Below are 24,301 nucleotides of genomic sequence, written 5' to 3' on the forward strand. Positions count from 1 at the left end.
TAACTGTATACTAAAGTGGTGCATGAAGTGAAAACTGAATTTTCAATGTCACCAATGTGACACCCCTGGCTTCTCTTGTTCAGCTGATGACTGTCAGCAGTGAAACAGCTTTAAGAATAAAGAAGTAAAACTTCTTGTGTTTGACTTTGATCTTGTTCATTTAGATATCCTATGACCTGGATGACGGAATCTTCATAGCTATGACTGAGTAATGTTCAGTAATGATCAGTACTCACTAATGTGAGATACTCGAAAAATGGTCCAGTCTAAATTCACTTTAAAAAGCTTGATTATACAAATATGACTTGCCAATTATGGTTAAAATCCACAACACATTAGTGATGTTAGTAAGTAGATGTAATGAGTTAGTTAGTTACTGCTGCAGAGGTTGGTGCACTTTTCTTTTAAATAGTGAAAAAAAAAAAAAAAATGAAACTGTAACACCAATATGTAATACAATAATACTAATGGGAATATTGTAATTTAGACAATTTAAAGGTGCACCAAAGCCATGTACAAAGTAGGTACATGTTCAATCAATACCACAGCTTATGAACTTATATCCAGACTATAATACAGGTTGAATCCATTAATTAGGCTACCAATGAAAACTGTTGTGATTCTGCCGTTGGCAGCAAAAAGCAAGAGAAATCAGTTTCTGTTGAATCATGCGGTAGATTCAAGTCCCCAAAATATGAGCATAGCGTGGAGTGAGGTTTGCATAGGGATGGCCTTGGGTTGAGAACGACATCCAAGCAAGTTAAGATTAAAATTCATTTTGATCACATTTTTGCTGGTGACACGGTTAAGCCCTGATGAGTGTGTGCAAAACTGAGTGTGTTTCTATGGCTGAAAATTATAACCGTGATGCTCTGGTTTAACTTTATCTGCATTTCATTTTATTAAACGCCTACTGCAAGTTCAAATTTCATTTTCAAATTTTACGTTTGAGTTTTAATCAGCATTACTAAGGCCTTTTTTTGCAAGGCACCTGGAATTGGAAAGCAATGCAGTGAAAAGACAGAACTGTCAAATCCATTCTCAGTGAACCTGAGAGCTTGCACTCAAGCTCCCTGCTAACTACAACAACACAAGCCATCAGTGCCCCCAGCCCCAAGGCTATTGATCAAAACTACATGAAGGAGGAGGCTAGGTACAGGGTGTATTATTGAACACATACTTACACACCTGGTCTGAGACATACCTGTCAACCTGCCCCACTAGTGCTACCTCAGAGGACAGTGAATAATTAACACAGCTGCCAAAAAGATATGGACAGCTGTCCGCACTGGATCAGGGTATCCAAAGAGGGCAGCAAAGACATAATAACAGTTAAGAGGCATTGTGTATTTATATGTTTTTAAATCAGTGCCTTTGTTTAATTATCATAAAATGAATAGAACATATTAAATTGCCCATGTTCTGTCTCCATAAAAATACAACAATGATGGACATAATGAGAGAAAGAGAATGACAGAAAGACAAAGGCTTTGTCCCATTTCTCCCTCTCTAACCCTTCCCTTCATTTTGAAGTTGCTCTTAGTGTGAAGTACCCTTCAAAAAGAGAGCTGAGAGCGGTACTGGTACAATAACTTCACAATGTATTGGGATGCCAGTCATGACTCATTGCACACATCATGGACAACAGAAAGAAAACCTTGTGTAACGAAAATTAGAGGAAGGGAGGGGGGGGTCCAAAGTGAAGGTGATGGAAACTAATGAAACACAGCATATGAGTATTTAATTACGTAAAAGAATTTCCCTCACAGGATCAATAAAGTACAGTTATCTTATCTTAAGAAAATGTGTTTAATTGGGTATTTGATTAACTAAAGACTTCAGTGTTCCTTCCCTTTATATCACTGATTCAGTACTGTGCTTAGGTATGAAAATGTTCTTTACTGCCAGTATGTGTGGCACTACAGAGATAAATGTAAAAATATTCTGTTTGATTCATTACAGTAAACTTACTGAACAATGTCTTGGACTAGTGAGTGAGCGCGTGTGTTTATAAAAGGATATAGCCATTTTTGTGAAGAACATGTCGTTGGGGTCATCGGGGGAGGAGAAAGTCTCCAAGTCTCTCTCCAGCTGCACCAGCTGCCTCTCCATCTGCCTGAGGCTCTTCTCCAGATTCTCTGCAGACACTGACACACACACACACACACACACACACACACACACACACATATATATATATATCAGGACACACACACATCTGTGAAAGCACACAGAAATACACCCACATGGAAGAGTGAAGAAAGATGTATGGATAGGACAACTGTATTACAGGTACAATCAAAAGCCTTATTATTCTGATACTCTGGAAGAATCAGAGAAAAACAAGGCACAAAAAAACAACAGGAATAAGGAAAGAGAAGTCAGCTCTATAGCAATGCATGCTTATTATGGGTTCACGCTCTGCCAGCAACACCATGGGAATAAACAATGACTGAGGACAAATAAACATCAAGCAAAGGTACGTACAGTGTTTGCTGCTTCTGTGTTCATGGAACTGTCGTAAACAATTTAATTCATGTAGGAATACAATACCATTACTGACACACACATTGTAGTGATAGCAAATGCCTGTTATGTTTGCTCACATATGTATGTATTTGCACTGTATGTGTGACTTTTCAGAGAAACAAAGCCTCAAAGTATGAAGATGGATGTCAAAGTAAAGATCCTCCTACGCCCTTCATCCTTTGTCTTTAGTTTTATCAACAGGTGCATGGATCGTGCAGGTGGGAGAGCAGGGAAACACTGAGCCTAACTTTCTGTTAAGTTGGTCATGGCTGACACTTTAAGCTAGTCACTGAATATAGCATATGGCTTAAATTACCCTGATTAGACCCTGCTTGACAAAAAGGCATAAGCTGCTTATTTTTAAGTAGTTTCAAATTTCCCTTGATCCTAATACACGCTTTACGAAAATGGAAAAAAAGAGAGAGAGAACCTCAGTATAGTTAAGCTTCTCACTGGATGAACTCCATTTACTGATGGGAACACACTGACTTGGACACACACACACACACACATACTTATTCAGTCAGACATCTTAACTACAAATGTTCTAAAAGTCTGCAGTGGCTGAAGTTGTCCATTTTATGTTCTTCTCACTGCAGGTGAAGTTGAGCATGTGAATGTACAAACAAAACAGAGATTCGGGCATTCAGCTGGCTGAGAGGCACTTTTCATTCTGCTGTCTGTCCTGATTATGAAAGAAGGACAAATACACTGTAGGAACTAAAGTTGAGTGATCACTATACAACATTCGCCACAGCACATCTACTGTATCTGTAGCTGACAAATGATTATCACATCAATTAATTTTACTCATTGCATCTAAAGTCTTATTTTTACTCTCTGCAGTTTTTCAGGCTATCTTCATTCTCTTTTTCCCCTCTTTTTTCAGCCCTCCTTCCCTGTCTTTCATGGTAAGCGATGACACTAATAGTTAACAGTCAGTTGAAGGCAGTGAAAATGCCACAGCACACCATTCCTTTAAAAATCTTGTCACAGGGTACATTGTGACCACTGATGTCTCAATCAGAGCAGTATTCATAGAGCAACTGCTCTGCAATGACCGGCTGTTATATTGATTTTTATTTTGGTATAGAAATCGCCCTGCCAATCCAAGCAGTAAAAAAAAAAAGAAAGAAACGTAGAAAGCAGAAGCCTGTTTAAGTTTGGGTTAACATTCACATGCAGAAGAGTAATGATGAGTTTTTTTTTTTTCTTTAAGGCACAATTGAAGTAATTAGTAGCAGATATATTAAGAGTAAACAGTTATGTAATGCATGAACACACAGCTCCTATTTTCTTTTTCCAAGTCATGTTTAACGTTAAAAAAAACAAACACAAGACTAGTGTTAAATCCATTATATACACAGGATCAGGTAAATTGTGTTCAATTAATATCAGTCATGAATAAAATCATAATGTATCTGTGTGTTACTTAATCACAGTGCTATTCAAATGTTGGTTTTACTCTTTAAAGTCTCATATCTTTTACTGTTCCTGGGACAAAGTGTGTTTATTGTCACAAAAAAGTGTCTATTGACTATTATTCTAACCAGTCATTCTGTCCGTTGTAAAATGGACTTCATGTGTTCTGTAAAAAACAAAACAGATTTTTGCTAACTAAAATACAAACTAAACCTCATGAAATTGCTCATGTTTCACAAAAAGTTAACAAGTTAACAAAGTTAAACAACAAAGATAGTAAAATTAATGAAGTGATGGAAGTCAAATGTGAAAAATGTATCTAATTCATCATGTGTTTATCTAAATTAATCTTTTTCTTAGAGGATGGATAAAAAAGGAATTTTAATACATTCAGAAGCAATGTTCCCTCTAAGCTGCGCACCTGCGCAATCGCGCACTGCTTCCGCTTTCTCCGTGCCCAGCAAAACTATGTAGCACATAAAATTATAGTGTGTGACAGTGTGCACGTCTGATGTTGCTCACAGTGGTCCAAGGAATTCTCAGAGAGTTTGTGTGTATGCTCAGACACATGAAAAATTAGGGGGAACATTGTTCAGAAGTATATTATCAATGTTCAAGACAAAGGTTCAGAGGGATTATAAACTCTTTAAGGAATCAAGATCATCTCTTTCATTACTTCCCAGTTCTATGTTATTGTACTATAAGTGAATGTTGTAAAAGAATTGTGCGTGGTCTTACATGACTCTGAGGTAACTATTCTACACTGCCATTATGATGAGCTCAAGGAGATAATATATCTCACAAGATTCCCTGGTTAAATATATATTAAAAATAAAAAGTCAAGGGTGTGACTAATAATGTGAATAAAGGCACTACAAAGAAAATAATGATTGATAATTTTTACAATGTACTAAAGTCACAGTAAGTAGCACAGCAGCACTCCAAGCATATTTAAAAAAGTTAAAAATACAGTTACATTACTACAAGTAACAATATTTTAAAAATGTTAATGACCAGAAATTTCCATAGAAATTCTATTAGCGTGCCGGTTCAGAGGAAGAAAACAAAACAGAAATATACGGTCTCATTGCTGATTTGCCTCTGAGCTTAAAGGCTAATGAAATTCTTTGGATTCTGTTGAGATTCATAAAATAACAAAAAATCTTTGACCAACTAACCAGTGATCTCCACACCCAGTATGATTAGTATGATAGATAAAATAAGCCAAAAGACACTGTAGTAAATAATCAGAAAAAGACCCCTCACCTTCTGTATCACTTCCATTTCAATCTTTGTGTCCTTTGGGTTCTTTAAAAGCTTTTGCATAACCAAGCAACCAAATAGGGCTGAATGAGGTGTGGGCAGCATGCAGAGGTGGTAGAAAGCCAGACAGGCAGTCTGTTAATAGAAATGATTAAAGCCAAGTGATGATGCACTGACTGGGAAAAGAGCAATAAAGAGCCAGACAGAGAGCAAAACAGAGTGGGATTTCTTCTTTTCTTAGCTTCACAATCCAAACTGGAGGTTTTTGTTATGAGACGCTCTCACAAAGAAGGGTAAATAAACAAAAGGAGACATGCACGTGACAAAAATGAAGGAATATGCTTCAGGAGACAATCTGCCCGGGACTGATGAGTATAGCAGCTGGAATGCTTAGCTAAACACAGAGATGTGTCTCAATATATGCTGGTAGTCTGCAAAAATACACATTTGTCATATACAACTTAAGAATTGTGAAATAATTGCTCTGTGGTACGGTGACCAGTTGTTCTCTCGTGTAATTTTGCTCTTGCTTTCTCTTCATGTGTGTAAAGTGCGAATGATTTTTATGAGCAGTAGGGCCTGAATGCCTGTGTGGTCCAGAGGGGTTGCAGATAGATATAGGATGTTTTAGCAGAATAATAATTGGAATATTTGTAGAGGTCAAATCCCCCATTGACATCCTTTTATTACTGTGCCAACCTGCTGTGCTATAAATGAGACTGAGTGGAGTATTCTCACTCACAAACAGCCCCGCTACACACAGAGCGCCACTATAGATCATCCTTTGATGTATGGAAATTAAGAGACTGAAAAAACGCAGATGTGCCTTCAGAGGCCAAAGGCTGACAGACAAGTGTGACTAGACTGATGGTGCCAGGGGCTGGAAACTAGAGAGTTATAATACAAAAAACTCCAGTGTGCACACACCCTGTGAGCTTAGCACCATCTACATTCAAAAACAGCATGAAGGTCACTGAATTTGCAAGTTGCGCTGTAGACTGCTCATACTATATACTTTCAACCTGAGGCTCATCACTCACTGCATATGGCAAAGCTACAAAGCAAAGCATGAGCTGCATATTAGTGCACCATCTCAATATAGTTAGATTCACATTACTTGTTAATGACTCCTGAGGGCCCTAAGCCTTGAACAGAAACTGAACCAAAACAGCTTCTCTGTCTTTCCTGCAAAATAAAATTAATGCAGACATGTCTACTTATATTACGCAAAGCTTTCTAAGTAAGCAATGATCCTGCTACTGACAGGCGGTATTTGAGAGCTACAAGCTGGTTGAGCACATTAATACTGTATGTCTCCGTGTTTGTCTGATTCCACCATAAACGCGGCACCAAGTGCCACGCGACAAACCACCCTAATTGCTCAGACCTGTCGGCTCTACATAGTGCCTGTGTTTGTGATGAGGGACAAAACAAACAGAAATAGGACAAGAAGGGAGAGAAAGCAAGACTGATGAACCAAAAATCAGACAGAGAGACAGACAGAGAGAGACAGATAGATACATAGATAGATACATAGGAAATGACAGAGAAGCAGCACACAAGGACTGCCTTTTCACGTCAGGAGAAATAATGATTATGGTGCTAAAAAGAAGAGAGCGGAACAGAAATAAGAAGACAGACACAAAGGAACCCTGAGCTAAGCTGCAGTTTTGCTTCCATGAGAGACGGGATTGGCAGTGGGGAAACGAAGGCTATGTTACACACAATCAAAAGGCAGCAATTTTTGCAACAGGAGCGCAAATCATTACTGCTACCTCTATCCAACCTTGTTTTCATGCTCAAGTAAGCTCTTTGGTGAGTGTCTATGAATGTAATGCAGCTTTTTAGTGTGTCTTCAGTCCTCCCGAATGGCTGTCAGACCTGATGAAAAGGAAGCCACTCAAGAGCATGGTGTACAAAGACAAAATGGGATTTGTGTGTCTGAACACTAGATATGGAAAGATGAGACACGAAGTGTATGCATCTCTTACTGGTACAAAAACACACAGAGAGACAGTGACAGAAAAAGAGGATCTATATAGATGCAAATATATACTCAGCTTGAGGTCCGTGAAGTAAGGACGTGGACAAACCCTGAGGGAAGATCCAAAGATTGTGCTTTGCATTGATCGCACCCTTGAACCTATGAGTCTTAGCCAAGGGCTTGTGGACACACAGCACAGTTGAGAGAAATGAAACACTCAACAGGAGCATCGTTATTCACAGATTATCAAAGCACCAACAAAACCTAGAGGGGTCCTCACAAGGAAGGGTCCAAACAGTAAAGTCACGCATTTCATCCTCACTATGTTTTCTCCTCCTCACCCTTTCCCTCCCTCCCTCCTGCTGGGGCTCGAGCAATGGGTAAAATCTTCTTTGGAGCAGCAAGAAACATGCTGTGACAGTATGACCATGCATGCATATATAGTTGAAAACACGCGCACACACAGACACACGCACACAGACTGCTGCTCGCTAGTCCCTCTGATAGTTGCTTATGGCAATATGAACAAAGAACAAGACCAAGTCTCCTCTGACCACCCAGTCTGTCCGCGCTTCCCTGTGACCTTTACCATACTCTAGATACACTGGCCAAACTCAGTGCACTGTGTGTGCATGTTTGTGTGTGCTCATGTTTGTGTGTATGCCTGCACATCAAATTATGAAGAAAACAGCCAATTTTAGTTAAACCAACACAGGGACTTAAGCTACATGTAAAGAGTATATTGACCTGATGTATTCTCTTGAAAAATAACCCTATAACTCTTGTAGATGTGCTACAGCAGAAGATTAATGTTAGTATCAAACAGCAGTGCAGATGAGCAGAGTGTAGCATAGATGAAACAGCAACCTGGTAAAATATAATGCATGTTTACAGAATCAACAAGCATATAATCCCAGAAAAATCCCCAGAGAGTTTCAAAAGTAGAAAGCTAAGAGTGAAGCTCAAAGTAAGACAGTGGAATACAGGAGAAGAATGCTCTATTTCTGTCGAGGTAAGAACATTGTCTGGGTAGGTCATTCTGTTATGCATTAAGCTCTCTGAACTACAGCTTTTAATGACTGGATCTCTGGATCAAATACATCCAAAACAAGCAAAGTCTAATATCTATTGTTTATCATTTGTATCATTAATAAAACATAATTAATACTTTTTTTTTTTTTACTCTGCTGGTGACTGAATCTCCTTTTCATGCTGGACATTACCTCTGTGTTTGGGTGCAGTGATCTTGAACCCACTCTCTCCACTGAGATTATTTTGCAGGAGCTCAGGAAAATGTAATTTGTTTTGATGGACCTCTGTGGTTGAACTTAAGTGATTTAAAATGACGCAATGTTGAAAGTGTAGTTTATATGGCTGGACACCCACACAGCTCATTATCTTTTCATTAGGCTCACCTTTCCTTCATCTACCATTGCCATTGACCATACCATCGCTATTGTTTATGTCAGGCAATAACTCTTAATGGCCACCATCAAGGGAGGGGCCAGGGAATTCTTTCTAAATTTCTAAAATATTATTCAGTTTTCTGCTTTAAAAGAATGCCCGCAGTTGCCTAAACAACAGGCTGAACAGAGGATAACATAAAAGACTTTTCTCATTTAACTCAAAGCTAAAGAAGCTGGCATTTCGGAGATCCGGACAGACAAGCGTTTGTTACACAAAGCTGCAAAACATAGCAGAAAAAATAAAACCTAGTTTTGTGTTTGTATGTGTTTTGTTTGCTCAAAGAATAGTCCAACTATTTGATTACCGATTTAGCATTTGTAAGACTAGTTGGCAAAGACCTGCTGGTAAATATTGCCACAGATGTTGATTTGACAAGGAGTGGATGAAACTCTCTGTGAACTAGGAAAGCTAAAAAACTCAAGTTGACACCAGCGGGAAACCAAAATAACAGGAATAATCACACTGTGATATTGGCTCACAGAGAGTGGGAAGTAGATTACCGGTACTTAAAATTATCAAGTAACGACATGCATAGTGATCCTTGCTTGATTAATAGGAGTCAAAGTAAATGATGAACAGTGCCTCAGTGCAGGTAAACAGCAATGTCTTTTGTTCTCTTTTCAGATTATTATGTTTTTCTAAGATCTGGGGAATATACCAAAACCGTTAGGATGGCAGAACATTATGTGCATCTGTTTAGAGGTTTGTGTATGAGAGTAGTAATGAGTATTACCTCTGCTAGCTCGGTCAACATGCTCTAGGTCGTCAACAAACTTGATCACGTCTGGGAATTCATCCTCACATACTTGCGCCAGGAAGTGGAGTAATGTGGTCTTCTGGTCCGCTGACTTCGTGTCCTTTAGCTGTAGTAAAACACATATACACAACCACATACAGTTACACACAAAGACTTATGACAGTACAAAGATTAATTTTATTTCAGCACCTTTAGACTCAATTTGCATTTGTACTTCTCGTTACTTTACATGTAACAGGTTGAGCCTAACATTAGATGTATAGATTTGTTGTACAGTCACAGTTCTATTATTAAAAAAACAGGAATTATTCAGTTCTTATTTGTGCATAAATTCTTCTTTCAATAAAGATCTTGCAGCCACAGTAGGGAATTAACAGCGGATTTTGTTAATTCTCTTTGCTGTGTGTCAAAGGAGCATGTGTCATTGTCCTTCATTCAGCTACTGTAAACCCTTTCAGTAGCTTCACAAATGCAGAGTGCTGACAGTACTACAGACGATTTCATGTCTCGCACTCACGCAGTGGAAGCATATTCACAATGTGATGACCTCTCCTGCTCTTCATGCCTCTCTCCCACACACGTAACAATTTTTCAATTTCTCTGATAAATTTCCATCATCGCTCTTTTACAGTCTAATTCCAAGATGTCTCTCAGTATCCCAGCCAAACATCCCTCCTGTGGAGTGCGTTGCTGTGTATCTCTCTAGGTGATCTATTGGTAGACAGCAGTGTACTCAGCCCCGCTGGGTTTAATCATGTTTGTATTATCTCCTCTAATCAAACATTCTCATCTCTCTTTTCATTTCTGTTTTCCCATTTTTTCAAAAGCTTCAAGTGCTCGCACACAAAAGGTTCCTCTCTGAATTTAGATGGATGGTAATCATAGCTGACAATGTAAACATTTTGCTTTTTCCAGTTGGGTTGGGTGCAATTTTCTTGTGCTGTGGAGTGTGCCATGGAATTAAGTTGTCAAACTCGGGAGCAGGCGTGGAAGGTGATGTCTTCCTCTGTATATCCTGCCTGTGACATCAATGCACACATTGGTCCCCCAACATACTAGTAGAAAGATAAAGAAACAGACACGCTGGAAGAGCAGCATTAAAAATGCGCTGAACACAAAGGATATTCTGTCACAGACTTTTATTAATTGATTATATTACTGTCATGTTAATGCATCTAATCCATCATGCATGTACGTGTGAGTCAGTGTTTGTGCACGCACATGCACCAGTATTTATATGAACATAAGCACCCAAGTCTAACAGGGCATAGAGGTGGCATTGATGAATGGCTGCGGTGGTTGTTACTGTGGAAACTGCAGTGAGTCTGCCACCAGCTGTAATGTAACCACTGGAGGAGTCTCCTTCTCCAGAATCACTCTCTGTTCTCTGTCACCATCACTATCATACAGCAAAACTTGCTGTTCTGTCTTCATGCCATATAAAATCCACAGGTACAGGTATTTACTATGTCTCTGTCCCACTGAGCTTGAGTTGTAGTGCATGGTGTGTGAACTTTCAAAGGGATATTGGCCATAGCCTCAGTTATCTATCTATCTATCTATCTGAGCAGGAGAATGAGAATAAACTATTCCCTGGGTTTGGCTGCTTTGATAGATGCCAGCAGATAGAGGGGAAAAAACTGTCTTGTGGGGCTGATAGTGTTCAATCAAATGAAATAGTTTCAAACAAAATGTCTCATCACAGCAGCCACTTCAGATCAGTTCACTGATAGGGCTCAGCAAAGGTGACAAAAAAGAGAAGAAAAGAGAAAAAGGCTAACACACCCCAAAAATGCTTCCACACAAATATGTATAGATAAATAGATACTCAAAGCACAACATACACTCACACACACACACACATAGAGAGAGAGAGGTTCACATTTTACATACACAAAAGTCAGCCTGAACACTAATGAGAATGAGAAGAATCCAACAGGCATCCCTCAAGCAAGGGTCTAAAAAAATCTTTACAGTTTGTATGTGGTGTTCATATCAAACCAAGATATACTGTGACAATGGTATTATTTTAACATTTATTTTACTGCTGATACTATGGCTCAACAGCAGACACAGCTGTGTAGAGGTTTATCACACAACAAAAATTTCTTTAAACTATGCATGACTCATGTTGAACTCCAGTCTTTACTGTATACTGTGTGTGTGAACAGTCAATGATAAGGTCAGCATTTTAACCCTCACCTTGCAGAGGGAACTGAGGTCAAAGCCATAAGACTGGGCGTTTCGTGAGCCGGCATTCATGTAATTCCCCAGCAGCAGCACCAGCTCCAGCAAGCGGCCAAAGGAACGGCTCTTCCTGACCTCATCACAGGCGGCATTTACAGCCAGGATATCTGGACGCAGGTTGTTTACCTGCTCCTCAAACTGCAACCGGAAGAGGATATGGCTGAGGCGAGGACGCAGCCGCTTCACACTGCTCATCTGGGAGAGGAGAATAGCGATGGAGGAAACAAGAAAGTGTGATGGAGGGTAGAGTAATAATGATAAGGAGAATTACGGAGAAGATAAAGCATGAGAGGAGAAAAGCAAGAGTAGGAAAAAGTACGTAAAACAGAGAAAGTCAAATAACATAGTCAAACTTAAAATAACCACAATCACACTTTTGCCACACTCTCTTATACAGCCAATCTAATTTAAGACATTTATGCAACCAGTATGCTGGAAAGTGTTGCTAGGCAGTAGTAATAGATGCTGTCAGTGATTTGATTTGGGACCCAGGTCTGGTAAGTTAATTGTGGAGTTAGTGTCCATATAGGGCAGGCAGCAGAGGGGGTGGAATATACAATAGGCTGCCTTGGATTACCACTCTCACACAATTAGAGAAAATTGGAAAATATTGCATTGGGCCCAGGGCCTGGCCACAACAGTGATTGTGTATGTGTGTGGGGTGTTGGGGTGTTGGGGAGGGCGCAGGTTCCAATTGTCTGTTTCACACAACAGCTGGCTGTGTGGTTTGATGTCCTCCATCAAGGGTTTAATTATAGCTACTGTAATGTTATCAAATGACTATTTCAGTCAGTGAGAGAGCGAGTGTGTGCGTGCTTGTGTGCACATGTCCTGTGTGTGTTTGTATGAGCAAAGCAGAGAGAGGAAACAGGGCAGGAGAAGAATATGGCAAAATTAAGAAATGGAAAGGTGCAAAAGAACCACACATAATGCTGAAACACTGCCCAGAGATGGGATAAATTATGTAAAAAGGACATTGTAGTAAAGATGAAATAATTAGGGGAAAAAGAAAGAAAACAAATGCACCAGGGTGCCTTCAGAGTGAATGTGTGCAGCTGTTGTTTCCATGAAGGCTATGATGGGCACTGGAAAAATTGAACTATTGAAGGCAGCATTTGCAACAAGAGGGGAGGGGTTCAACACAAAGCAAAAAAGCGACATAACAAAATAGACTGTAAATGAGAGGTTATATGGAAAACATAGTTTGCATATTGCAGGGTTAAATAAGCTGTTGACATACTCTAAATTTCTCTCATATTATCAACAGTATGAACAGTGAACTTAAAACTTTTAAATCATATAGTGTAAAAACAAATTAATGTGGGTAAATATTTTGCCAACTTGTAATAAATGTCTCTGTAGAGTGTCAACAACAATTTAAGTCCTGGATGAAAGACTTTAATTCAAAGAAGTGCCAGTCATAAGGACTGTGTGACTACAGCTGAGCCTGGAGGATACACATGCTGGTAAACAAAGCGATTCCTTAGATTTCAGAGACTGAAATGAAGTCAGTAAGTCATGAAGCACAACTGATGTACAGCAATAAAAGCTACTGTACTGCATGAAGTTAACTGTAAAATGTGTGTAAAATACATTAGAATATGCTTTAATCTAATGACATAGGGTTGTATGGAAATTCAAACTGTGTTAGAAGATCGAGAGCTTTTTTTGCCTTTTGATTTTTTGTTCCAAAGAATATTTAACTTATTCATGTCGCTGCAGAAAGACTGACTACATTACCATTGTGTCCAAAGCATTGTAAGTACTTTAAAAATGTAACCAGGTATATTCCTCAGAATAGACACCGCTACTACACACAAGGTTCATATCAAGTGTGAGAGTGGCGTACATTGAAAAAAAGAATAGATAAAATGCATGTGTTTGCACAATGGTATATTAAAAATTCCCTTTGAACCTGAGCTTTACTGATAGGTGAAAGCACACAGGCCTCCGGCCCACGCAAGCACAGTAGCGCAACAACATTATATACAGTTAAGGTCAAAATTATTAGCCCCCCTTATGAAATCAAATAAAACCCTTATCCTTCCAATGACATGGGCCATAACCTTAAGTGTTTATAGTTTGTGTGTGTCCGCAAGAACAAAGACAACATCTGCATAAGGTCAAATGAACATTTTTATTGGTCTGCTGAACTGAAACAAGAAAAAAGCAAAAAATGCAATTTGACCGTATGCAGATGTTGTCTTTGTTCTTGCAGACACACACAAACTATAAACACTTAAGGTTATGGCCCATGTCATTGGAAGGATAAGGGTTTTATTTGATTTTATTTTATTTTAGTTTTTTATTTTGATTTTAAGGGGGGCTAATAATCTTGACCTTAATTGTAAGCATGCTCCTCTTTGTTCTATGTCTTCCTAATGAACTATACACAACAGCTGAGCATGCTCTATTCCTCCTTCAAACAGGTGGGTGAACAGGGCAAAAAAAGATTATTGTATGTTTTGCCAGTAACTCAGTTGCTAGGCAGATCCACAAAATACACAAGACGTGCTGCACCCCTCATGCATAATTCTGAATAAACCTCCTTTGAAAAGTCTTTAAGAAAACGATGCAGACATAATTAGGCAGCAGTGCTGCTCTTTAATGTGCATAAATTAGCACGGCAGTCCACAGGTGTCCTGTCTTTCTTCTTAAGGCTTAAAGAGATAGAATTTTAAAAAGCTCAGGATTAGGATATTCATATGAGAGTGCTCCATTTGTGTGTGTGAGTGTGTATATGTGCGTGTGTGTTTATGCATGTAGGAAGAGAAAGAGACATTGATGGAAATGATGCAAATACAAGACAAGTTAACATAACTATAATATCAAAATGCTAATAAATCAGTTTTATAAAACTACTTATGCATATTTAATTTCTGTTAAAACTCTTCATTCTTAGAACACTGAATTTCACCTGAGCTGGTGCATGAGATTATAATGTCAGAGGTCTTCCATCCATCAAAAAAAATTACTAAAAAAATACTGCAATTTAAGGTCAAATCATTTTTGTGATATACCTGTACATGATGTTTGAGCTAAAACAAGCTGGTGGGGAGGTGACAGTTTTGTGTGTGCATGTTTGTGTGCAACTGTGTGTACTCACCACAACCCCAAACTGTTCAGGCTCTGACAAATTTGCGTACTCATTTTTATACTTGGCCAAGGCATTCAGCTGCTCCTGCTCTGGCAGATGTTTTACAAGGTTCTACAAAGCACAGAGAGGAAGAAAGGGAGTGAGAAGTAGCATGGAGGAAGAAAGAGTAGAGAAAAGCAACTTGTATTCATTTTTTTCAAACAGCCTTGTAGAGATGATGTTGTGATGCTTGACACACTTAATAATATTTAATACTACTACTTGGTTATAGCTGCCTCATTTTTATCTTTCCATTCCTTAACCTTGCACAAAATGTAATGTTGCTAACTGTCCAAAATTAGCAGTTTACCCTTGGGGGGCTGGCTATATATGTGTTTCAACAGCACTGTAGTCCATGCCTGAAGAGCAATGTGGTGTTTTCTTTGAATTTCATTTAGAATGAGCCCTAGGACTACCATTCTTTGTATTGTGTTTTTATAGAAATCTAGCCTACTGTTGTTCTATTTGCTGTGTGTTTTGGTGAGTTTCAGCCGCAATAAAATTTCTTTTATTATCAAATATAGTACTATATCCTTAGGGCTATATATATGAATTGTAATTGGGTTTTTTGAGACAGCCAAAAGGAATTAATGTTAAATTATTTAAGCAACACTGATTACACTGCCTTCTCATCTGAATGTAACAGCCATCTCAACAATACTGCTACTGTGTAGTAAATATATTGGTCTAATGCATTTAAATTGGGTTGAAAATCTGTTCCTGATGCCTGGAGTCAGGACAAACATTGCCACTTCCATTACCTGAGTTTTTATTGATGCACTATAATGGAATTTGCCTTAGTGACTATTCATTATTTGTGTGTTGTAATTAACAATTATCGATCAAATTAATTATTTTAAATGTTCATCCGTGGCTATGGTTTGTTTTTGTTTATTTGTTTCAGCTCAGCTTACCCACACCCACACTGACCAAACAGTCTAAATGCATTAGTCAACTTCTGCAAAATCTGGTGCACAAACTGTAAGTCATCAACTTTTTACTTTTTCTGATTACATCTACAGGCTGATTTGAATTTGGCTTGATGAATGTACACAATGACTTTGATTCCAGCCATTTATGACTCTAACTCTATAACTGCTGGACTGCTCTAAAAGTCAGTTGATGGTTCCTAGCTTATGCAAAAAATGGCTGCTAAGTTACTGATAAAAACTAGAAAATTGGAGTGCATCTCCTCATTCTAGCCGGCACTGCTTACCTGTGACCAGAATTGATTTTAAAGTTTCCTTGCTTGTTTGCCTCATCCTACACTGTTGACCTTCTGTGTCCTTACACTCCTGTTAGTAGCCTACGGTGTACTGACCAGTTGTTGCTGACTATTCCCTTGGCCAAGATGGAGACAGAGGGTAGTAGGACATTCACCATGAGGGTTCGAAACCTCTACAACAGACTTCCATTTGAGTCAGGCAAGAAATGTCCTCATTTTAAGTTATTTTTCACAAATTGGCTTTTAATCTGTTTTCCACTTACTTTCTATATGTATTAATTTTATTTTATATATTTTTTGATTGCATGCTTAGCATGCATTCTAATTATTTTATACTGAGCACCTATTCGTACTACAAAATAAACCTAATATTGACTGGTTATGTCTGTGTCACACTTAATTGCACTGCAGATTTAATTTTAAATGGATGAAACTACCATTTTTGCCCATTAATCTACACTCAACAAACCAAAATGACAGGTATATATTTTTTTATTCAACTGAAAATCAAAAACTGAAATCAGTGTTTTACAAAAGTATTCAAACCCTTTGCTGCAGTCGGGTGCTTCCCGTTTTCATTGATTATCCTTATGTCTCTAGAACCTGTGGCAAACTGAACTTATTGGACATCATTTAGACAGGCACACGCCTGTTTATATCCCAGAATTAACACTGCATGTACAAATACACACAGCAGTTATTGTGATCAGAAAGGGATCTGATGAGCCAAAACACATAAGGAGGCATTTTGATCAGATCTCAGCAAGGTTTAAAAGCAGGTCATACAGTGTGACCTGGCAAAAGCTCTAAGTAGAAGCAGCATCTAACAAGTCTTCCCTCACAAATAGTGATTTAAAAATTTGATAGATAGATAGATAGATAGATAACATCGTTATATATATATATTTACATAAAAGTCATGGCCATGAAGCCAAGTGGTAAAGCAGTATCAAAACAGAGAAGCAGAGAAATATCATTTAAAAAAACTGCTTAACATTGGCATAGCACTTATTTATTTATCTATTCACAGGCTGCCCGTTCTCACCAACTGCTGCAACACCTGTTGTGCTGTAGGCTTTACAGATGCCTACAGCCGCAGGCCACATGCAGTTTCAAGGCAGACAACTAATAATGGCAACAGACAAGACCTGAGTCTTGAACCTGACCAACTGAGTGGGAGAAGGGCTACACTAAAAATATACTTAATGGTTGCACATTGTGGGTTGAACTTGTGTCCAATATCCTCTACATCTCAGAAACAGGTAGGTGGACATAAGAGTTAGATGATCAGTCAAGATAGACACCTGCTAATGTCAGTGTAATGTTGTACAACTTTACAACTTGATGCAAAACTTGTCTTACCTGGATCATAGGTTCAGTGAGTTGCTCTTCATCCACCTCCACAATCATACGACGAATCTCCTGATAAGGCATACGGAATGAACCCAGGAAGATGGCTACACAGAAACAAACAAAATACACAACAAATGCTTCACAAATGACCAGTAATGTCAGAATTTCAAACAAACGGTCAAACAACTTATGACAAGAAAAATAAATAATAATAATAATAATGTGAAATAAAAGAGAACAGATAAAGAACACAAGAGGGACATGAAGTAGGAACTGAAGAGAAATAAAATTAATCAATACAAAAGTCAGTCAGACATTCACTAAAACTATTTTAGAAAAAGTGATATAAAAAATTACACTGGATGAGCAGGCATGAGATCCTCAAGCAAGTGGCACCACCAGGGACTGAATGGCAAATGCCTTGTCAGGATAAGTCATTAGTCTGGCCGGTGGAACCATCAGTAAAACCCAGGCACAATTTTAAAGATTATTGGAAATATCTGAAGGTAAAAACTGTGTTGATTTGACTATAATTTAATATCCTAGCTTCTAAGTAATTAATAATTTAGCAGGTCTGGAGTAAAGAGAGTTACAGACATCAATATGAAATGATACACAGTAAAACCAGGAGCAATTCTCCAAAACAAATGATGAAAACAGGATTGTACTTGTTTCCCAATCTCATCTGACATATTTTACAGTGCATCACTAAAAGAAATAATGAGATCAAATGGACCAAATGAAATGCATTGTTACTAACAATTACTGAAGTGACAAGTTTGGGTTTCTAGGATTCAAACAGTTCAAGATTAAAAAAAATAACAGCACATTCAATGGAGGTCTGACTAATTAGTCCTTCTTTTCCATGTAAAAATGTGGGCTCTGTACACTGCTAAAAGGGCATTTTAACTCAAACTCATTAGAAATCATTACACTGAATATATTTGCAGTGTATTGGCATCAATCAAGCAACAGAACTAAAGCCCCACATACTTATTCTCAATCAAAGCTTAGGCTCTTTACCTCCTACGGTGGAACACATAAACTGCCGACTCTCCTTTTTTGTCTCCCCTCATTCCTGCTCTATAATTTCCTGCTGCATGATTTATCACTGTTACTGGGCTGATTAGTCTCATTTTCCTTTAATACATGAAACAAAGGTCACAGCTCCCCTTGATATAAGCCAACAAGGTACTAAGATCAGGGAGTGCTTAAGAGATCAGCTGGTTCCACATTAATGTGGGGTGCTTTTAAAACAGTCATTTTAAAACCAAGCATGCATCACTGACATGCGAGCATGTGAGCATGTGAGCGTGTGAGCGTGTGTGTGTGTGTGTGTGTGTGTGTGCGCACTTGAAAGAAAAAGAGAGAACTTGAGACAGACAGAAGGGTCAATGTGATCATACACAGAGCAGTTTTCTTCCTGTTCCTTCTTTCCTCAATAGATGCTAAAATTGTTAATTGGCTCACTTTGTGTGTGTGTGTGTGTGTGTGTGTGTGTGTGTGTGTGTGTGTGTGTGTGTGTGTGAGTCACAGGTAGCAGTAGCTAAATTCACAGTAAGTGTTGTCTTTCTTTAATTGCTATAGCAACAAGCAATGTATAATGCTGCCTGTCAAAATTCTCTTTAAGTCACTTTAAAACACACAAAGGACAAATAATAAAGGGATACAGGAAATGACTGGAAGTGGAAGCATGATAAAGAGCACAAGTGAGGCTAGGACTACCGACGGGTCCAGTACAATATAACATCAAGGGACATGGAAGTGTATAAATCCAGTCCTTGGGAGGAGTGAGCTGAAAGGAAGCAAATACTTACATAGATTCTGTGCAATCTTGGGATCGAGCACCTTGAGCTCTTTAATTCTCTTCTTTATGGATTTCTTATCCTCCAGATCCTCTTCTTCTTTTTTGGCTGATGAAGACAGAAACACTGAATTATTATCAACACACAAAGGCAAGATTTACACAAACGCATGCATCTGATGTACTGCTGACATATGTATGATATATACACAAATTAATATACAGTGAGATTATGAGATTTAGTTATTCTTTTCCAGTGTCCAGGTACAACATAAAAAAGGGAAGAACGTGAAGCAGAATGTAGACATACAGGTGAATTTTATTTATCTGTTTAGTTTTAATATTGTACTAATTTTAAAGATGTCAGCTGTTTAAAATTCACCCACAAACACAGGAAACATTTTTCCTGTTTGTTCTTTTTTTCCAAGTGAACAATGGCATAGTCCATCATGACAGGATGCCATGCTGCTAGAAAAGCATGGAGAAAGAGATTATGGGAGAGTGTTGTGATCACACCACTGACAGAGTAAGGTATGGGGTGAACCATGGTTGGTCCAAAAACACAATATTGCACAAACGGCATTGAGGTTATTGGTGAAAGTAAACCTGTTCTGGGTCACATGGAGCCAGGTAGTGGGATTATGATAGTGCTACTGGTAGACAGGAGAAGCATCATGAGATTTAGGATCGCAAACCAATATGAGGACGCACACAGATATGCACATGCACGCATACACAACCCTCTTGAGCCACATTCACAAAAAGGAGTTCATGGTTGGTTTTAATTATTTAAGACACCAGATTAAGAGAACAAAATGTGCATCCCAGGAGTATGCTGGGTAATTGTCTGGTGCTGTAATTATGGTGTGTGGTGAGAGGAGAGGAGGAGAGGAGAGGAGAGGAGAGGAGAGGAAAGGAGAGGTTAATCCATTGAAAAGGTATTTCTACTGATCCACATGGGCTAGGTCTTCATTCAGGGATCCTGAATGTAATTAAATAGTGAAGAGGTATGCTGGGGACTCCCACAGAAAAAACTGTTAGCATTGTCCACAAACATGCACACCTATGGTGCAATCCACCACGCACAGAAATACACAAACACTGCCACACACTGAGCTATCCTTGACTTACGTGGCTCCTCTGTTGGTACACTCTCCTCACAGTCTTTCAATGTGTGAGAGAGGGGAAATGCAAAAGACAGACAAGGAGGACAATGAAAAATGTGTACCATGGAAAAAGGGAGAGGGAGAGAGGATGAGATAAAAAAAGATGTTCATAAGACTGCATTTTGTCCACTGCAGCGTGAAACACGAAGAGACTCAAATAAGAAAACCACAATATATGGTCTAAAAACTTGAATGAAAAATGGCTGCATATAAAAACAAGTTAAAAACAGACACATTAAATAGAAAACTGGAGAAACTGACCAATTACCTGAACATATAACAGATAATTCAACTATAAATTAACCCGTCTTGGTCTGCAATTACAAATAACACACTTTGACTTACGTTGTATATTTTAAATCTTGGTCAAGATTAGAGATGAAATGATAAATCAATAAATTAATGGGTCTATAGCAATTATTGTGATATTTAATTAATCACTTTTTATTTAAAGATATCAAAGTCATCAATAGAAGTAATCAAATCAAGCGTTATTGTCATCTCAACCATACATTGTCACACAGAGTCTGGTTCTGCTCGAGGTTTCTACCTCTTAAAAGGAAGTTTTTTCTTGCCACTATCGCCTACTGCTTGCTCATGGTGGGAATTGTTGGGTCTCTCTCTGTAATTATAATAATATAAAGAGTACAGTCTAGACCTGCTCTATATGAAAAGTGCCTTGAGATAACTTCTGTTGTGATTCAGCACTATATAAATAAAATTTAATTGAATTGAACTTATATAATAAAGACATTTCTCTAGGGCCAAAGTTCAAGACACTTACTACATAAATTAAACCTGACTATACATACACTACAATAAATAGCACACATTACCAATTAACAAATACATGAGGACAGGGCAAAGGTTTATTAAAAGCAAATTACAAGACAACTAGAATTTTTTTTTGTTTGATGTGATGCAGAAATATCTTGTTTGAATAATTTCTGTCAGTGTAAGCTCCTACACTCTAACTTCCATAAAGTTATTGTTCATATGATATTGTCACACACTCATATAGAAAACCTTTCAAACTGCCAACAAGAAAAACAAATTGATTGAGATGGGCATGAGGGACAGCAGTCACCTTGCAATATCTGCCAGTACAATTGTAGCCCTTCTATTTTCAACCACTTTGCGACTACACTAAATATGTTCAACAAGCACTTCACTTTAGAGTGAAGAGCGCAAAAAATTAGAAAGCATGTTAAATTATAAGGCAGACATGAAAGCAATAAAAATGTAAAGGTGCCAATATTTTTCTTTAACATCAGCATAAACAACTGAAGTATGGAATGTAATCTTGACTTTGATGTTATTGGACATTTGAATGCAATATAAGTAGCCAGCCCTAGAAAGCGCCCAGCTTACTGCATTAAGATGTTGTATTGATCTACTTATCATAACTTATAGCCTCACAGAATCTCATTTATATACACCAACACACGCTGACTCTCTCTCTCTCAAACAAACACAAGAAACACACAGTACTAGATTATTAACCACCTTGTTACAGTGCATATAAACATACTTGGCTGGATCATATAATCCATGATTCATCCACACATAATACTGCAATAAGCTGCATCCATCTCTATCATAAGAGACAGTGATAAGATAGAAATCATATTGTGCACACACACACACACACACACACACACACACACACAAACCCAGGTGCCTCAGGTGTTATCAGTTAAATCAGCTAATTAGATTGCCCCCTTCCAGCATCACCCCCTCATCCTATCTGGCCTTAAAACAACTCTTCTTCAGCGTGCTCATTATACATCAGCCAATTAAAATGTCCCGCAGGGGGTCAGAGGTCACTGGTTAATCAATCACATGGAGCGGCGACTGTTGTAGTTATCAGATTGCGCTATCACCCAGGAAGTGGGGAAGATAAGGATACACTTGTGAGTGCGGAGCAGTGGGGAGTCTGCATCACATCACAGGTCCAGCAAAAGCAAGAAAGAAGCGCAGAAGCAGGGACACAGTGTGGGTATGGTGCAACTCCAGTAGATATTTTGGGCTCTAATGGCACCGGATTTGCCAACATTAATTTGTGTGCACACATGACACACCATTTAAAAAAAAAAAGGATTGTACCTGTTTAGAGAGACAAAGTGAGAGAGAATCTGCGTTAGAGAGAAAGTTACAAATGAAAGCCACTGAATAAAAGCACAGTTAACATCAGAAAGTGAAATCAGATAACACAGAAAGGAAAAGCAGGAACCAGTGAGCAGAGACCAGTGCATTAGAGACAGACACCAAAAGTGGGAAAACAATGTGAGTTGAGAGGCCTGCTCTGACCTGCCACGGTACACACAGTGCTGGCTGTCTACCATCTAAGCACTTTCAAGCTAAGGCTTCTTAATGGAGGCCTGTGATAAATGTAAACTTGATGGTTGGACTGTGCAAATAGGAGGGAAGAAAAGTATGAAAAATAGAGCAAAGAAGGAGAGCTGTCTCAACCCCAAGTGTAGTATACTTTGGGGAAAATTGCATTCTGCGTTACTCAGAAAATAACACACAAAAAACAAAATAAATATGTCAATTTGTGTTCCTATCTTTTTTTGAATGGAAAAAAAATCATGAGGTCTTGGTACAAGAAAGGAAAAGTTTTATTCTTTTCTGAAAAAAAGAAAAAGAATGTTTAGTTACAGGGTCAGATAGGGATACAAAGCCAGAATTTTAAAAGAGTTATCTACTCCTCTCACTTTTAATAATTCTACTGACTGGTTTTGATCCAATCTCTACCACAGTTTAAAGGCACTTGATAAAAATATGATGTGTAACATTGCGCACGCTCGCTTCCCAAACAGTTGCACTTCCCACAAGGCAGTATCAGTGAATTGTGCCGTCAAAGCACTAAAGGGAATGGTGGATGAAATAAAACTGCTGTGAAAGAGCATGACTGATGCTGTACATGACAGGCAGGCCTCAGAGACAAGCAAGTAACACCTCAAAATCCACCCCCCACCCTACCCACACACACACACACACACACACACACACACACACAAGTACACACACTAAAATCTGTACCTTCTTCTCCCCAGGCCTCCAGTCACACCAGCACATCATCTTATCAGGGTGGATTTCTAATCAGAGAAAATGCTGCCTTACTGGAACAGCCCTCCTCTTTGCACACACATAAAAAACCCTAACACTCAAATGAAGAAATATATACTTGATAACTAATACTAACATCTAAGAAGTTATCAAGTGAAGTAAGGAACTGACAGCAGTGTAAGAGAGACAGGCAAGAGACAGACAGTGTATGCACGCACTTATATGGCCCATCATTTTATCCAATATTTGTAATATTATAATAAATATTATTAACTATCTTATTTCCTGAGGAGATATCACACCCTTGAGTTGGCTTTTCTTGATGAGGCTTCATTATTTATGGCATGTTACAGTGATACGATCAACTCCCCCTGCGAAAGCAGATTCACAAGCAAACAGTGAGGGGAAAGTTGAGAGGGCAGCAGTCTTCAAAGGGTAATTAAATCACTGTGTTGTCTCCAATAGCCAATCAAGGCAGTCATGCAGGTAAAGTTTAAATCACTGCTATTAGGGGAGTTTCTGTAGCAGGGATAATTTGGGGCCCCCATGATTCAGTGTGCAAACACCACACACATATGTATAAAATACGCACACACACACACCCCATTGCCTGAAGCAAAATCCACTATGAGACATCTGATGCACAGGAAGGGGGCTGTCTGCAGCAAGTGAACAAATCCACCATTCCGACACATCTGTCAACTCTACAGTCAACAGAGGGGAGATGAACAGTCAAACCGCACGGCTGGTTTGACTGTTGACTCACAGTATGGTTCTGATCCAGCTAAGCCCTGAACTTGAGTCAGCCTGACAGAAAGCACAAGAGACATCCACTACGTCCAGTAGCTACTTGGACTATCCATACCTGCCCTCACC

At 38.7% G+C, this 24,301-nt stretch overlaps 1 protein-coding gene across 1 annotated transcript in view; it reads right to left on the reverse strand.

Moving 5' to 3' along the window:
• Window positions 1-24,301, reverse strand: part of LOC108887995 (protein diaphanous homolog 3) — a 152,415-nt gene that overhangs the window by 71,818 nt on the left and 56,296 nt on the right. Inside the window, exons 18-23 of the mRNA XM_051074353.1 lie at window positions 19,201-19,296; window positions 17,393-17,487; window positions 14,776-14,877; window positions 11,625-11,864; window positions 9,399-9,528; window positions 2,022-2,147 (exon numbers count right to left, since the gene is read on the reverse strand). Of these exons, the coding sequence (XP_050930310.1) occupies window positions 2,022-2,147; window positions 9,399-9,528; window positions 11,625-11,864; window positions 14,776-14,877; window positions 17,393-17,487; window positions 19,201-19,296 (789 nt within the window). The remainder of the gene's footprint in view (window positions 1-2,021; window positions 2,148-9,398; window positions 9,529-11,624; window positions 11,865-14,775; window positions 14,878-17,392; window positions 17,488-19,200; window positions 19,297-24,301) is intronic.

This window comes from Lates calcarifer, linkage group LG2, assembly GCF_001640805.2.
Source record: "Lates calcarifer isolate ASB-BC8 linkage group LG2, TLL_Latcal_v3, whole genome shotgun sequence".
Lineage (NCBI taxonomy): Eukaryota > Metazoa > Chordata > Actinopteri > Centropomidae > Lates > Lates calcarifer.